The 18,213-nt window shown below is 44.9% G+C and overlaps 1 protein-coding gene across 11 annotated transcripts in view; it reads left to right on the top strand.

Moving 5' to 3' along the window:
• The window catches only part of LOC105016665 (A-kinase anchor protein 13), a 55,258-nt gene that overhangs the window by 17,144 nt on the left and 19,901 nt on the right, over positions 1-18,213 (top strand). For 7 of the 11 annotated variants that reach the window (XM_034287146.1, XM_034287149.1, XM_034287145.1 and 4 more), the window contains 11 exons: positions 1,015-1,394; positions 3,280-3,324; positions 5,853-6,045; positions 6,659-6,761; positions 7,063-7,185; positions 9,652-9,694; positions 9,907-10,021; positions 15,178-15,349; positions 16,575-16,642; positions 16,932-17,007; positions 17,758-17,905. In XM_034287146.1, the coding sequence (XP_034143037.1) occupies positions 1,015-1,394; positions 3,280-3,324; positions 5,853-6,045; positions 6,659-6,761; positions 7,063-7,185; positions 9,652-9,694; positions 9,907-10,021; positions 15,178-15,349; positions 16,575-16,642; positions 16,932-17,007; positions 17,758-17,905 (1,466 nt within the window). The remainder of the gene's footprint in view (positions 1-1,014; positions 1,395-3,279; positions 3,325-5,852; positions 6,046-6,658; positions 6,762-7,062; positions 7,186-9,651; positions 9,695-9,906; positions 10,022-15,177; positions 15,350-16,574; positions 16,643-16,931; positions 17,008-17,757; positions 17,906-18,213) is intronic. The other 4 variants (XM_034287143.1, XM_034287144.1, XM_034287147.1 and 1 more) reach the window with 4 other exon arrangements.

Below are 18,213 nucleotides of genomic sequence, written 5' to 3'. Positions count from 1 at the left end.
CCTGATCCTCAAGAGTTTGGAACTGTGGGCAGTTGCGTTGAAATTTTGTCTCTATTGCGCTGATCAATAAATTCAGTTGTTCAAGTTCACCAAATTCAAGCCGACTGCTCTTCCAGGGAGGTTACATCCAAACCCTGTGTTACACTGCTGCTCTTCATGAGCCGGACTTCCTGCCCCAGCCACAGTGCTAGGTAGGACCATGTGGTTTTACATAAAACACTTGGTCAGGTCATTGCTATTGTTATTGTCATTCTACGCTATAGGGAATGGAAATGTGGCTAATATTTAGGGGAGAAAAGCGTTCCATTATTATGTCGTTGAATGGATATTTGATAGATGAAATGAAATATGTATGGGGACGCTAACATTGGCTGGCTCCCCTCAGTCATACCTACTTGGCTGATGTTATCTACTGACATGAGAAGGATGACGAAGGGTTACTGATTAATTGCCTTTTTTAGTGATAGTTGGGTATTCATACCTTAGTAATGCACACTGAGTAGAACATTCAGTTGGACATCCTCAAACAAACATTGAGCAGAGTATTGTGATGAAATGTGCAACACATTACTGCTGCTGTTTACCTCTTCCAAGAGTATATCATTTTACTGTTAACTGTTAGCAGAGTTACCTGTTAGCCATTTAGCAGAAACTCTTGTCCAGGGTGACTTCTAGTTAGGGCAGCCATCGTTAGATACCTAGGTTGGACCGCCACACAAACCAGATATAGCAAGTATACCTTGAACAACGACGGGCTTGATCAGCGACGCAGCCTGTCTTTTCCTTGTAGGAAGAGCGGCTCGGTTCTGCTGAGGTCGCCTTGAGCTAGCGGGCTGACATCCAAACAGAGGTGCACTGGGCATCAGAAGGGGAGATGAAATGAGAAGATTAGCGATCCCTATAGCAGTGGCAGGAAAGCCCACGTGGCGATATCCAATCCTATCCAATCAGATAGTGTGTTTACATAGTGCTCAGATATGACACGGGCACTCGACAACCACACTCTGTTGCCAGGGCGATGACACGGTGACTGGGGACAGCACCAGTGAGCTGTCAGTGTCCCGCTCCTCCGCAGAGGACACGGCCAGCGGTGACCCCACCAGTTCCAGCCCGGAGAGCTGTCTGAGGAGGCGGGGCCAGGGGAGGCGGGGCCAGGGGAGGCGGGGCCAGGGGAGCAGCTGGAGTGCTGAAGAGGGTCACAAACCCGGGGCCAGAGTGGGAGGCGGAGGAGAGACTGAGGAGGAAGCCCAGGACAGGCCGACGGAGGTTCCACGGCTGGTTCCAGGTTCCTCAGCAGAACCCAGCCCCAGTGTCCGGTCGCTGTCCCCGTTCCGGCGCCACAGCTGGGGACCCGGGAAGAACCTGGGGGGAGAGGAAGACATGAACCAACGCAGGTACTGACTGAAAGTGACTATACATGCAGAGATTCAGTAGAACATACAACACAGACTGTAGCACAGGCACGAACAGTCATGAGAACTGACACTGACTGGCGTTCGGCAGAAGGACGAGGATCAGGGAAGAGGAGTAGAAAACGTAATAGATAACAGAGTATCGATCCAGTCACACCATCTCGTCTGGAGATTGCTCCCGGACAAACACACACTATTGCCCAGCGAGACCTTGCCAAGGCGCAAACATGACAATGAATGGAATGTTTTCTGGGGAAGCGGGTCACATTTTGGACAGGATGTTCTGCACTATTTAAGGCCCTGTACTGTTCCAACATGGTTGTCCACAGACTGCCTAGAATCTGCTATTAGTGGCTTATAAAGGACGGAAACACTGATGGTTTGTGGTTCACTACGTCTGGACATCTCTGGATGTCCGAGACACACCCTAATGCCAAGTGGACTGGGCACTGATTTGGCTCTGATTTAGCTTTCTCAGACTAACATCGAATGTATTTAATGAATACATCACAATGTTGTTTCCGCGAGACAGCATGCAGCGTGGTAGTGTGTCCTCACAACCAACCAAGGGGAGATTATAGTGTCACCTCTCTGCCTGCCACGTCTAATAGTGTCACCTCTCTGCTTGCCATGTCTAATAGTGTCACCCCTCTGCATGCCACGTCTAATAGTGTCACATCTCTGCATGCCACGTCTAATAGTGTCACCTCTCTGCATGCCACGTCTAATAGTGTCACCTCTCTGCATGCCACGTCTAATAGTGTCACCTCTCTGCATGCCACGTCTAATAGTGTCACCTCTCTGCATGCCACGTCTAATAGTGTCACCTCTCTGCATGCCACGTCTAATAGTGTCACCTCTCTGCATGCCACGTCTAATAGTGTCACCTCTCTGCATGCCACGTCTAATAGTGTCACCTCTCTGCATGCCACGTCTAATAGTGTCACCTCTCTGCATGCTACGTCTAATAGTGTCACATCTCTGCATGCCACGTCTAATAGTGTCACCTCTCTGCATGCCACGTCTAATAGTGTCACCTCTCTGCATGCCACGTCTAATAGTGTCACCTCTCTGCATGCCACGTCTAATAGTGTCACATCTCTGCATGCCACGTCTAATAGTGTCACCTCTCTGCATGCCACGTCTAATAGTGTCACCTCTCTGCATGCCACGTCTAATAGTGTCACCTCTCTGCATGCAACGTCTAATAGTGTCACATCTCTGCATGCCACGTCTAATAGTGTCACCTCTCTGCATGCCACGTCTAATAGTGTCACCTCTCTGCATGCCACGTCTAATAGTGTCACCTCTCTGCATGCCACGTCTAATAGTGTCACTTCCAGAACCTCAGGGTCTGAGGTTATATCTGAGTCTCTAAGTCTCTGGATATATATGACAGTCTTTGGGGTCTGAGGATAGATCAGAGTCCTGGGGAACTGGTTGACTGTGATACAGTAGGCCTGGGGAACTGGTTGACTGTGATACAGTAGGAACTGGTTCTCAGACTTCTATTTTGGGATAAATGCGGAAGCAATCACATACACTTCTGTCTTTTTCTGTTGTAACTTTCAGGACAGATCCATCAAACTGATGGTTCTTTTTTTACTTTCAATTTTATTCCACGATGTATGACATTTATAGACGACCATATCTCAATAAAGTTAGCCAAATCTATCGTTACAGATCATATTCTGTGTTAATGTATACATGTATTAGGATCCCAAACATTAGTTTGGAAAAGGCATTCCATGTATTTCCTTACTGGGGAATTCTAATCTGAGTTCCAGTCATGCTTGAGGCATCTTCCTGTGTGCAGATCTGTCGTTTAATTGTTTTTCTTTCCTTGGTCACAATCTATCTTGTTCAGTGCTAAACAGAGTCCTGGAGAAGTAAAGACAACATTTCATAGAAGGTACTAATTCAACATCTATTATTTTCACTTTCTCAACCTCTCCCTGTCCTCTACCTCTTCTTCCTCTCCACCTCTCCCTGATCTCCACCTAATCATCCTCTTCCTCTCCACCCAACAAAAGAAGAGCAATTTTTTTGTGTAACCTGACCCACACGCTTAGATTTTGTCCGTCATCCTACTAGTGAACACATTGTGGTGCCTACATTTTTCCACCATTGTAGGCTTTGAATTACCTCATTATTCTTACCTTTTCCAAACTAATGTCTTAAGAACATTAAAAACTTGAGGACTTCTAATCTTATTAAACTCAACCGCCATAAAACGTGTGATGTCGGCGGCTCCCAAGTCTCTACTTAAGAAAGTAGGTGACTTTGATGTCCACTGACTGCTGCTCAAACTACCCAGATTCCGAGGCCAGGAATCCAGGTGTCATCTTAGACCCCACTCTCCTTTGAGCCCCACAAGTCCATCACCAAAACTGCCATACTTCATCTCTGCAAGATTTCCCATGACCCTCCATATCCCACAGACCCAGCAGCATCACCGTCATTTGATACTTGTCAAGCCCACAGACCCAACAGCACCACCATCATCTGGATACCTGTCAAGCCCACTGGCCCAGGAGCACCACCATCATTGGATCCCTGTCAAGCCCACGGACCCAGCAGCATCACCATCATTGGATACCGGCCAAGCCCACGGACCCAGCAGCACCACCATCATTGGATACTGGTCAAGCCCACGGACCCTGCAGCACCACCATCATTGGATACCGGTCAAGCCCACGGACCCTGAAGCACCCCCATCATTGGATCCCTGTCAAGCCCACGGACCCTGCAGCACCCCCATCATTGGATACTGGTCAAGTTCCATGTTTATGTGACCCTGCTCCTTACCTACAAGGCCCCTAATATCCCGCTCCTTACCTAACCTCCTCCATATACACACCGCCTCCCGTAGTCCCAGCTCCTCCACCTAACCTCCTCCATATACACATCGCCTCCCATAGTCCCCGCTCTTTATCTAACCTCCTCCATATACACACCGCCTCCCATAGTCCCCTCTCTTTACCTAACCTCCTCCATATACACACCGCCTCCTGTAGTCCCCGCTCCTCTGTCTCAGGACTACTCATCCCTAAAAACATTGTGCACCATGGGGGATGGGGAATTCAGCACCACGGCTCCTGAACTCTGGAAGACTCCATAACCCGGACTCCCTCACCACCTTCAGAACAAACCGATGTGACTTTCCCCTCTGCAAAGCTTGGTCCTCATTCGGCTCTAGCGAAGCCGACTGTTATTTTCTGGTCTGTTTTCTTTTGCTGTGTAGTGTCTTTGGGTTTCTTGAAAGGTGCTTTAAATCCTGTGTATTCTTCTTCTTTATTATTATGGTTAATATTATCATTTATTATTATTATTTGTATTGATATTATTAGTTATTATAGTTAGAAGCCCCCTCAGTAATTGGTGACTGGCTCTTTTAGAGTAGTTGTCTAGGAATGAATACCAGCACCCCCTTCTGAATGAGCAGTCGGAGCTCTGCAGCTGTTTGCATGAGACTTGAATGGTTCTCCGTGCTGTGGTGTGAAGAGTTGACACCTTGCTCTGCTTGTCCCTGGTGCTAGATGGTGCAGAGGTTTAGTCAAGCTTCATGTGGAGAGGTTTATGTGGCAAATAATACTGAATGGCAGTATCATTAAAAAGATTTGAAAGCTGTTTAGAGTGACCTGAGCAGTCATTTACCTGAGAGGACACTGGTGAATGCTGCTGTCTTGTAATGATTTAATCACATGACCATCTGGTTACCTCTACCTCATACTACGTTACGATCCAATTCAGTTCCACAGCACCCCTGTGAAGCCTGTGGATTGTTCTTTAATGCTGGACTCCCGATACATACAGTATGAACTTACTGATTAAATGCTGCTGTCATTGACAGTGTACAAATGTAAAGATTATAAATTATTCAGCTTAACACAATACATTTTAAAGCATACGACTCTGGATTTACAGTGAGAATTTACAATTTACAGCTCTTATTTACTGTTTGATCATATGAATATGATTGCCATAGTCACTGTTGCTGTCACTGCTCAAGGTGCTTATACCCTAGCCATTACAGCGTAGAAAGTAATTGTCTACTGAATTAAATGTAAATCTCCACCTGGAACGAGAGGTGTGGAGTTGGGAAAAGGGATTTCTCAGGTGGCTTTACTCAGTACATGTGAGAGACTGAAGAGAGAAACAGGGACACAGACAGACAGGTAGAGAGAGGAGAGAGACAGTCAGGAAGGGGGGAGAGGAGAGAGACAAACAGAGAGGGGATCATGTGTCAGATGGGGGAGAGGAGAGAGAGATGGTGAGACAGACATACAGCAAGTGGAGAGAGGGATAGAGAGGAGTTGATTTTGGTTGAAAAGACATTGATAAGGTGTCTTTTTGGTCAACGCATCTTCTCACTATGACATCTCTGTTGTACAGTCCAACATCTTGACCCTGATTCTGGTTTCACTTCCTGGGTTTCAGTTACAGCCTGGAGGGCCTACGTGAAGTGAGGGATGATGGGAAAATCCCATCTCCCCCGGGTGCCACTACCAAGGAGGCTAGGCAGCATGGAGCATTCCGTCACCAAGGCAGCGAGGAGAGAGGAGGTTCCTTAGTGTCTCTGACAGAAGAACAGGACGCTGAAATGGAGGTTCGCACTGTGGAGCATGGACAGGTACTCCATGCCAATCTGTTAATAATCTGGTACTCTACCTCAATCTGTTAATAATATGCTACTCTATCTCAATCTGTTAATAATCTGGTACTCTACCTCATTCTGTTAATCTTGTATTCTACCTCAATCTGTTAATAAGCTGGTACTCTACCTCAATCTGTTAATAAGCTGGTACTCTACCTCAATCTGTTAATAAACTGGTACTCTACCTCAGTTTGTTAATATTCTGCTACTCTACCTCAATCTGTTAATAATCTGCTACTCTACTTCAATCTGTTAATATTCTGCTACTCTACCTCAATCTGTTAATAATCTGCTACTCTACCTCAATCTGTTAATAATCTGCTACTCTACTTCAATCTGTTAATAATATGATACTCAACCTTAATATGTTAATTATCTGCTACTCTACCTCACAATCTGTTAATAATCTGGTACTCTACCTCAGTTTCTTAATAATGAAGTACTGTACTTTGGTATGTTAATAATCTGCAAAATATATTCATCTGTTGATATTCTGTTAGTCTCACTGTTAATTATATTTTAGTCTTACTCTTTTAGGATGTTTTGCTTGAATGTTTCGTGATATTGATGATAATTGTTTTCTCCCCAGAAGTCTAGGAGGTGTCGTCCACTAAGAAACAGCTGCCCCCCAATGAACCTTCCTCTCACTAAATCAGTGTCACTGCTCGCCATCAACCAGAGAGACATGGACAGTGAGTAGTGACAGCTGTTCCTATCTGTCCATCCGTCTGTCAGTTTGACCACTCAGTTTACAGTTTAATCTTTTAGCGGTCCGCTTTCCTCCTCTTGGAGATAGGTGCGTTATAGATTCCAGAACTGTAGTCATGGATACACCCTTCTAGCTACTGATTGGTGGCTGTGGTAGTGTGGATCATCTGGATGTAAAGCCGTTCCTCTCTCGTCTCTATGTTCCATCCCTCCCTTTGATAGACAGAGCTTTACTATGTGAGTCTTTCTGATTTCTGTCTGTCCTTCCTGGAACCCCTTGTCCAGCTATGGCTCGGATCAGACACAGACGGAGAATCTCTTTCTCGTTCAGCCTCTCTCCAATCCTCCCCAAGTCTAAATCTACCATCTCTCTGGAGTCATCGTCTAGTGATGATGAGCCCTCTTTGCGTAAGTACGCTAGGATAGAGGGTACTTAGAGGTAAGACACTAGTGATGCGTAGACACTAAGTCCACTCAAATGCTCCTGTGCACTGGACCAGTAGAACCCTTACTATTAAGTAAATCTAATTAGTGATGAGATCCCCTTTCAGAACTTAGTCAGTTCTGCTGACTACATTGGTCAGTGACTTTTCTCTGGTGTGACGTCGGTCTCGGCAGCTGTGAGTTCTAAACTCGCTACAGGATTCAAGACCAACAAGCTGTTGCTACTGTATCTCGTCCGACCGCTGGTTTCGCTTGGGAAAACGAGCAGGAAAGGAGCATTACCTTTCTGTGGTAGAACCTCCAGAGCCATGTTATTAGTGTAGCTGTCGCAAATACTCTTGTTGTTACCACATCTATAGTCTTAACCCAATGAAACAGGGTTTGTCTTCTCCGCTGTCCGGACACTAGGTGTCTGGCTGTACGGCTGACAAGTTACAGGGGAGTTGTCTGGCAGCTGTGAGCCTTGGCTGACCTGCAGTATCAACACACGTTACAATGCTTCAGCCCATCTCTCCAACCTGTCTTCAATCTTCTCCTCTCTCCATCTCTACTCTTCTCTCCACCCTGTCTTTACTCTTCTTTCTCCATCTCTAGTCTTCTCCCCACCCTGTCTTTACTCTTCTTTCTCCATCTCTACTCTTCTCTCCACCCTGTCTTTACTCTTCTTTCTCCATCTCTAGTCTTCCCTCCACCTCTTCTGTCTCTTTTTCTACTATCCATTCTAGTTTAAGATCAGATCAAATTAGATCAGATCAATACCTGTTGAAATGTTTCCTAACACGCACACGCCCACATTTTCCGTCGCCCAATCTCTCATTCTTCTATCTCTCATTCTTCAATCTCTCTCTCTTCTCTCTCCTTATATCCGTTCTCTTCTCTCTTACAGTAATTCCAAAGGGAGCAGCATTATTAAACTTATGTATGATCCATGTGGTTGTTTTCCTAGAGGTCATCTCTAGAAAAGTAATTTCTATAAAAAGTCACTTCATCAAAAATAATATTTGGAAATGTTATCTCTGGAAAATTCATCTCTGAAAAAGCTTGCATTCTGAATGACGCGGTATTCCCTAAATTGTACTATACAATATAAGGAAAACATTATTTTTTTTTTTAAACATGTCATTGTTTTGCAGGGACATGGGTCTTGTTTTGCAGGGACTTGGGTCTTGTTTTGCAGGGACTTGGGTCTTGTTTTGCAGGGACTTGGGTCTTGTTTTGCAGGGACATGGGTCTTGTTTTGCAGGGACATGGGTCTTGTTTTGCAGGGACTTGGGTCTTGTTTTGCAGGGACTTGGGTCTTGTTTTGCAAGGACTTGGGTCTTGTTTTGCAAGGACTTGGGTCTTGTTTTGCAAGGACTTGGGTCTTGTTTTGCAGGGACTTGGGTCTTGTTTTGCAGGGACTTGGGTCTTGTTTTGCAGGGACTTTGGTCTTGTTGATAGCTGCCTTCAGGGCTGTCGTCTTCAAGGCAGTCACAAGAAACCTAACTTTTTCCAAAAATCTTTTCCACAATTATTTCTACAAATAAAAAAAAGAGATTTGTATAATTGTGTAAATGTAATCAAGGTATGAAATTATTCTCATTAGAAAAGGAAATCTCTTTGGATTTTGTGGTGGCCAAATTTGCACAGTACAAACTCATTTTTATAATTATGTACCCACCCCATCCAGCAGAAAATGTCTCTTAGCTAAATATTTTTGTCTATCCCGCTCTAGGGATTACTTCAAACACATTTAACCTAAATATAGTTGTGATTATAAATTAGAGGAGTTTTTTCTTTTTGTGTCTTTAGCCAGACAGACCTTGAAAAAGTTACAAACCACCATCTGGAATAACATTATTTCATATCTGCATCTGCCTTTAGCATTTAAACAGATTATAAGACTTTGGGCTGCATGAATCAAGTGTCTCTGAGTAAGGACTGCTGATTTGGGATCTGTTTCGTCTTTTAAATCATTAGTATTGGTATTAAACAGACTGGTACTAGATCAGCATCGCTACTTGGCAATCCTTTAAAGCAGGAGACATCCTGCCCAAGTTAGTTAATTGGATTTCTAACATCGGAAGGTATTAAATGCATAGAAATGAAATCAGTATATAATGGGAGTCCAAATCTGACCAGATACATTTTGACAAACTTGACCCTGGCGGTTAAGGCCAGTCCATATCAGACTGGGCCCTGGCGGTTAAGGCCAGTCCATTTCAGAATGGGCCCTGGCGGTTAAGGCCAGTCCATATCAGACTGGGCCCTGGCGGTTAAGGCCAGTCCATTTCAGACTGGGCCCTGGCGGTTAAGGCCAGTCCATTTCAGACTGGGCCCTGGCGGTTAAGGCCAGTCCATATCAGACTGGGACCTGGCGGTTAAGGCCAGTCCATATCAGACTGGGCCCTGGCGGTGCTAATCTCCTCTCATGTCTCTACTCCTCTGCAGGTATGAGGACGTTCTCCAGCACCTCTGGCTCTCTGGCTTACAGGTCAGGAATACCAGCTTACTCACTGTGACAAAGTGTGTGTGTGTGTGTGTGTGTGTGTATATTCATGTGTCTGGGTTTTTATTAATGTGGTTTGTTTAGTTTTTTTACCATGTGTGTCGGTTTAAATATTTTTGTATCTTTTAATGTGTGTGTTTATGTATTAATGTTGGGTGTGTGTGTGTGTTTATGTATTATTTGTGTGTCCATATCAGCATATCTGAGGAGGACAGTGCCGGAAACCTGAGGGCAGGGCTTGATGGAAAGAGTGGGACCAAGGTCAGCCGGACCTTCAGCTACCTCAAGAACAAGATGTACAAGAAGACCAGGGTCAGCACTTCACTACTCCTACAATACTATTATACTACCACCTATACTACGATACTACAACTATTCTACTACTGTACTACTACTATAATACTACTCTACTACTACAATTTACACATGGCCAGTCCGTCTTATTAGTGGGTCTTATCACTCGTTGGTAATTGCATTGTTAAGCAACAGCTTTGATATCAGGCCAAGTACCATTCTACTTTTCTGTTCACTCTACCTTGAACCCTAATCATATCTGAGTTGCATATCTGTCATGGTGCTAATATCATGTGGCCTACTCTATTCATGTTGCAGAGAGGCATAGAGAAGTGAGTTGTTGGCTATCTACAAGATAAACACTTGTATTATCACTTTGTGGGGGTTGTGGTGCTGAGCGGTAAGGGAAGCAGAACAGGAAGATGACACATTATGTGGCCTGGATGTCCTCTTTTGCCTCCCCCCCTCTCTCAATGTCTCTCTGTCTGTGGTAAAGTGACAGCTTTTCTATGTCGCTATGGTCCGACAGAATAACTGCTGAGTGTATCAACCAACATTGATTATCAAAAGCAGATATTTTTTTTTTTTTATTCTAAGTAGTACTACTTGAACGTCAGTCAGTAGAGCCATGTAATTAGCTTTCTGATCCATTAGCTTCCTGTCTCATTGTGACATGTTACTTTGCCTCTATTGGTCAATGCAAGTCAGAAACGGACACCTTCAGGCTGTTCTACTTCCTTTATGAGCCTGTCTGTTTCTGCTAATAGGAACTCATGTTGTGTAGCTCTGTGGTGTTCAGTAGCAGCCCAGCCTGTGCTTTAGGCAGTCCAGGCGGCAGTGCACTGCTCGATCCCGGCACGCATGGGGACCAGGATCAAACAAAGATGTTGTACCGAAGGTTCTTTGATGGCCACGGCCTCTCCGTGAAGTTACACCGTCGGAAGGGACCAGAGGTCGGTACTGCGTGGGGATTGGTTGGCTAGGATTACCACGGCTTTGGTTAGAATAATGATGTAAACGATAAATCGGAAACAGTGCTGTCAGATGTGGTTACTAGATGAGATGTTCCTCTGGATTGGTAAGAAGATATGTTGTCTCTTTTCTGAGAGCTGGGTAATGTACTTTATGACACTGGTCAGCATAGTTGATTGGTGTCATAAAGTAGTTAGGATTGCAGCAAGTAGAATGAAAGGAAGTAGGATGAAAGTGTGTTTGGTACTGTAGCTGGGTGAAATCAACCGGTAGGATGATGATGTTGAGAACGGGATGTTCTCTCTGGTAACTGAAGACGGTAGGTTTAATGTGACCGAGGAAGAGTAGCAGTTATATCGTTGAATGTATGCAGAGGTTGGAAACAAACCAATTAAAACATAAACTGTTTTGGTTCAGAGATGAAGAAACACGTGCATGACTGATATGTACATTCGTATGTGTATATATACGCTATGAACAAGCCCGTCCTACAGTTTTAGTGCATCTTACAAGCCAATAGGGTAACATGATGATGCAAACAAGTCAGGCTGCCCACATGATTGGCTGAATATTGTACTTCAGAAATTCAGTGACTAAACTCAGCAATGAAGAAATCATATTGCCCAACCAAGATAAATAACTTAAAACATAAAACGAAGATGTCCCAGTTTTCAGCAAGTTGTTGTGCCAGTGGCACTGTCATTTGCAAAAGTCCCAGATGCATCATTAAGTTGATGTGTCATTTATAACCAAACCATTTGGTTGAGGCTAATAATTCAATTAAAAGTTTGTTGGTGAAATGACTAAACTAAGAAGTAAAATGACAACACTGAACAGTGAACCATGATATTATTGTATAAAAGGTCTAATAAAGAAAAGAGCAGCTGTATTACATTTCCAAAAATCGGTTTATGTTATGTTGAAATGGTTATTATTGTTCATCAGTTATGTTGAGACACCAGTTATAAACAACATTGAAGAGAATATCTTAAGAATGGAAGCACCAGTGAGCTGTATCTTTTAATTAAGTATAAATACCAGTGTATCCATGGCCTGGAAGGAAGCTGGAGTAATTACACTTCCTAAAAAGTGTATGACATTACCCGTTGGTTGCCTGTTGTTGGAAAACTGATGGAGAGTGTTGTGTTTGACAAAAAAGCACTTTACTCTGATTGATGACAAGGATACTTGTTGGGAATGTGTTGTTAGATTTCAGTGCAGTTTATTTTGATTTTTTACTTAACCTTTTCGGCTAACTCAAGTTGACACCAAGGTCTAATTTACAATTGAGTCCTGTATTGCAGCAGTGTAAAATACAGCTCCGGAAGAAATGAAGAGACCACTGCACCTTTTTCTTTCCTTTCCAAAAATGTTGAAAAGGAAAGATTTGAGTGAGGAACAGAAATGTTACATTTGCAGTGTTAGCTGTACATACACTGTGCATGTAGAGATTTTTTAAATAAAAACCATGTGGATAAGAAGCACACACATTAAGAAAGCCAAACACAATTGTATCTAACTTAAGTTTAAGTAACATTTATCCTACATTTCTATTGGAAATACCTATGTGTAATGAATTTTTTGTTCAGTTGCCATCAGCTAGTTCAGTGCCAGTAGAAAAAGAACAGTTTGATAGTTACTTTTCCAATCGAACCCAGCAGGGTTTCTTCAGTGGTGTCTGATGTCAGAGAATTAAAAGTGGCATCCCTCAGGGCAGCTTCCTTGGCCCGTTACTTTGCTACGTCTTTAGACTTGCAAATTCTATAACAAGAACCTAAATTGGGGATCTGTGATGATTAGCTTGTTTCACAAGCATGTCGCTCCATTGGAAAAAGCCCTGTGTCCAGTTGTTTTGTTTAGTAATCCGAAAAACAAGGAGTCCATTGTCTTTGCACTGTCGCATAGATATAGATCCAGGCCTTGGTATTGTCCCATCCCCCCTAATGTTCATTATTTTGGTCCGGTGTGGCAAAGAAGGAACTTGAAAAGCTACAGATGACTCAAAACAAACCCCTAACTTCACACGTGTACATGCTGAACTAGCAATAAATGCTTCTCATTATTGATTTAGTGTTGGCAAGAAATGTATTCTCATCCAGACAATTATTGAAATTGTCTGCATCAGGAACTTCCATACAGCCCAGATGCCCACACATACCCAAAAGATATGCCCCCAGGGGTATCTTTGGAGTTACCCATGTCTGAAACAAACAACTCACACTATCGCACAGTATTCCACAGAGCCACGATCACAAGGATCAACATAAGCAATCATATTACAGGCTCACACTATCACAGACACAATCTTCACACAGTTAAAATATGCATTACTGATCTGTTTCATTTATTTTATCAGAGATTTGTTAATTTTTTGTAGTTGACCCCGGCAGGAGCTGATGGAGATTCAAGTGAACTGACTATAATAACAATAAGATCAACCCTTGAGATAGGATTAAGAGCTAAGTGTTTACTTAGCTCTGAGGAATCTTTTGGGTCCATTTAGTTTCTCCGTCTGTTAGTTCTGCTGTTTCTGTATTTAATTTTAATCTGACGTTTAAGCTGTCATAAGCAATCTGCAATTCCACAATTCTGAATAGTCGAGTGTGTTTAAGTGGCACATTTTGCGGATGGTTTTAGAGACCATTTGCACCCAATGTGACCTGGAGTGGGCCCTGTGGGATGAAGGCTTGTGGGATGAAGCCTTGTGGGATGAAGCCTTGTGGGATGAAGCCTTGTGGGATGAAGCCTTGTGGGATGAAGCCTTGTGGGATGAAGCCTTGTGGGATGAAGCCTTGTGGCTGTGGGTCGATGAGGACAGTGTGGTATTTGTAAGGTTGGTCAAGGCTCTCTGGCATCTGGATCTTTTGTTTCAGAGTTTTATGTTCCAGCACTGTCAGACTTGAGAGACTGTACTTAGTTCTGTTCTGTGTTATAGTAAACTCTACTTCGAACTGTTCTGTAGTGTAGCCTTACCAACCGGTCCTTACAGACGTAGCCTTACCAACCGGTCCTTACAGACGTAGCCTTACCAACCGGTCCTTACAGACGTAGCCCACTAACCGGTCCTTACAGACGTAGCCCACTAACCGGTCTGTACTGACGTAGCCCACTAACCGGTCTGTACTGACGTAGCCCACTAACCGGTCTGTACAGACGTAGCCCACTAACCGGTCTGTACTGATGTAGCACACTAACCGGTCTGTACAGACGTAGCCCACTAACCGGTCTGTACAGACGTAGCCCACTAACCGGTCTGTACAGACGTAGCCCACTAACCGGTCTGTACAGACGTAGCCCACTAACCGGTCTGTACAGACGTAGCCCACTAACCGGTCTGTACAGACGTAGCCCACTAACCGGTCTGTACTGACGTAGCCCACTAACCGGTCTGTACAGACGTAGCCCACTAACCGGTCTGTACAGACGTAGCCCACCAACCGGTCTGTACAGACGTAGCCCACTAACCGGTCTGTACAGACGTAGCCCACTAACCGGTCTGTACTGATGTAGCCCACTAACCGGTCTGTACAGACGTAGCCCACTAACCGGTCTGTACTGATGTAGCACACTAACCGGTCTGTACTGATGTAGCACACTAACCGGTCTGTACAGATGTAGCCCACTAACCGGTCTGTACAGACGTAGCCCACTAACCGGTCTGTACAGACGTAGCCCACTAACCGGTCTGTACAGACGTAGCCCACTAACCGGTCTGTACTGACGTAGCCCACTAACCGGTCTGTACAGACGTAGCCCACTAACCGGTCTGTACTGATGTAGCCCACTAACCGGTCTGTACAGACGTAGCCCACTAACCGGTCTGTACAGACGTAGCCCACTAACCGGTCTGTACAGACGTAGCCCACTAACCGGTCTGTACAGACGTAGCCCACTAACCGGTCTGTACTGATGTAGCCCACTAACCGGTCTGTACAGACGTAGCCCACTAACCGGTCTGTACTGATGTAGCACACTAACCGGTCTGTACTGATGTAGCACACTAACCGGTCTGTACAGACGTAGCCCACTAACCGGTCTGTACAGACGTAGCCCACTAACCGGTCTGTACAGACGTAGCCCACTAACCGGTCTGTACAGACGTAGCCCACTAACCGGTCTGTACTGATGTAGCCCACTAACCGGTCTGTACTGACGTAGCCCACTAACTACTGTGGACCTAATCACTGTTGTTCCTCCTGCAGGAAAAGGATCGAGAGAAAAGTCGAGACAAAGAGGAGAGGAAAGAGGCAAAGGACAGGGAGAGACGGACGCTGAATGGACATCACTTCAGCACCGTCTCCTCACAGACACAGTCCTCTTCCTGCCACCAATGCAGCAAACCCATCAACACTAAGGAGGCTTTCCTCTGCACCAGTAAGCCTTTGTCCAAATGATAACCCTATCTGCTACGCAGCCCCACTTTGTTTGTCCAAGGACCTCAGGGAGTAGGAACATGCCAGAATAACGTGGCTTAAACATCTAATAACCAACTCTCGAAAAACCCAAAGTTACCAGGCTTAGTTCAGTTCATAGAAAACATTCTCTATTTAGGTCTCATCTGCCCCTGAACTGCTGAGGAAACAAAATTTATAACGAGCAACATTACCGAAGCTCTTCGCAGGGCGAGCAGAAGAGGACGTCGCGTGTTGCCTAAGTTCTGGCCGAGGACCTGAAAACTGAGGTGCGCTGCGAATGGCATCCTGCGCCCTGTGTGTCGCACTTCTTTTGACAGGTCCCTGTCAGGACTGTAGAGAATAGGGTGCCATTTGGGACTCACCCGGTAAAATGGGGAACCATTTGGCAATAGATGACAGGTCAGCTGACTTCCTCTTTCGGTGGTGACAGAGCAGGCTGTGGTTGCATCCCAAATGAGTATTTATATGAATCCCCATTAGTCCCTGTTGAGGGGTCCAAACACAGCAGAATGCATGTCCATACAACCGAACATTATGCTAACAGGCCTTTCTGAACAGTACTAAAATGCATAATACTTCGTAATAAACTGAAATGAATGTTAATAGTATTTTCTTTCAGTGCGTGTCTCTTCGCAGTCCTTCACAGTTGTTTACGTGCCTGTTTAGAGCTGTGAAGACAAGACGTACTGAAACAACAGATTATTTGTTTATTTAGTCCACGTGCCAGCGTCTGTTCTGGTCTGTGATAAGTCTTGAGGCGGCGCGTCTCATGTGAAGCACGTCCAAACAGTGTCGCCGAGGACGGTACTGACAGCTCAGAACCCAACCCGACCCACAGCTAAACACGAGGATCCAGTCGACCTCCTGCCGCTATGAGTCGGGGGGAGACTGTCATGTATTCCGCTGACCTTTGACCTGCATGTACATCCGAGTGCAGCCAGTGCTTTTCTCCACTGGACAGACTGCAGTGTACCTCTGTCCTCCCTTGCCCTCACTAGACCCCAGAACTGGATGGTTGTCCAAGTGCCCAACAACACAAGGCCCTTATAGGACTTGTTGACCGAGAGGAAGCAGAGCTTCATGACCGATCGTCCTCCTTCCGTCTCAGCAACCACAGGGTATATTCAATTGCAGGGTGTGTTCTTCTTGCATTCTGATCAAACGTTTCTCCTGTCATTTTTCAGACTGCAATGCTCATGTTCATAAGGGCTGCAGAGAGAGCCTGCCTGTCTGTGCCAAGGTGAAATTGAAGGTAAGTATGTTTGTAAAAATTGCTTTCAGCGTCGTGGCCTCGTCCATGGCGACAGGCTTCCCACGACCGGGTGACATAAATAGGTCATAGTGCTGTATGTCTTGCTGCATGTAATTCTTGGCTATTTAATGGGCTTAAATATCGGGTAATTGGGTCGAATTGTTCATTAATATTTAGGAAGAGGCATGTTTGTTTCATTCATGTCACAAGCATTTGTCTACAACAGATTTAGTCATGCGCTGCTTGAGGATACTGAACAACCTGATTGATTACCCCTTTCCTCCCTCAGGTTGCCAAGCAGCAGTTTGTCCCAGATACAGCCGTTATTCCTGTTGTCACGCTGAGAACAAAGAGAGAATCCAAACGTGAGTTGTTCCACTGATCTGCCTGTCACACTTTTCCCTCCCACACATACAGCCCAAGACCGAGTCCCAAACCGGACACTATACTGCACTCAATTAGTGCACTATGTAGAGATTAGTGTGCCTTTCGGGACAGAGCCAGGTAGGAGGAACACATAGCGAAGCCTCACTCCTGTAGCCTCACCAGGAGATAAGGTGCGGGTCAGCCAGCAGGCTGTTAGCTTAGCTGTTAGCTGCTAGCTTAGCGGAGTCTGCCAATGGCATAGTCAGAGTAGTCTGCATAGTTTTCTCCATTGAGAGTGTGACTCCATCTGGCTTGAGCAAAGTGAAATAAGGTGGCGTTCACCATAGCAATCTTACTAGAATAAAGCCCTCCTCCATTTTGGTCACGGTCTATCAAACTGACTGTAGCAATTCTCCAAATTGCGTTACTTAATGTTGGATCCCTTGCTTAAAAGGCAATTGCTGTGAATGAGTGAATCACTGATCATAAACTGGATGTGTTTGGCCTGTGTGAAACCTGGCCAGATTTTTTGATGCTTTAATAACCAAACAAATATGAAACTTGACAAGAAACTAGGTTTCTTAGGTTCCGACCCTGCTAGTGAGTTTCTCCAAGCCACAGTACATCGTGCTGTTTGGAGGTTTCAGGCTGGGTAACTGCTGATGTAAAAAAGGCCTTGATTAAACAAATGTGATTGGTCGAAGCAACCAACCACATCTCTCGTTGTGTTTATTGTTGTGACATCACAGCAGCTGTGTCGCGGGAGCGTCCCTGGTCGGCCATCTTGTTACCAGAAGACCCCTCCTTATTAATGCTTCCTCAAAGGAGACACACCTCCATCATGCCCTTCCACGGCTCCAACCTCTCCAAGAGTATTTCTATCTCCAACATCGCTGGGTAAGTAACCTACTCCTGACTTTGTGACCCTAACCCTGGATCTGTGATTCTATCCCTTGCCTTATGACCCAGTGTGATCCAAAATCTGACTCTAAATCTGGCTTTGTGACTCAAACTGAATCAATGACCCTGGCCCTGAGCATGACCTTATGACATTTATGTATTTTCTATAATATGTAACCAAAGCTTCAGTCGGTCCAAAAGTATATTAATCTCCAATAATCCTGTGTGAGCATTTCCAAAGAAAAGAGACTGGGAACTTTTGGAGTTACACAAACAAATACTGTGTTTCCATGACAACATGTGGA

Source organism: Esox lucius, chromosome 17 (genome assembly GCF_011004845.1).
Source record: "Esox lucius isolate fEsoLuc1 chromosome 17, fEsoLuc1.pri, whole genome shotgun sequence".
NCBI lineage: Eukaryota > Metazoa > Chordata > Actinopteri > Esociformes > Esocidae > Esox > Esox lucius.
Note: the sequence above shows the minus strand (reverse complement) of the source record. Positions and strands in the feature narration are given on the sequence as shown.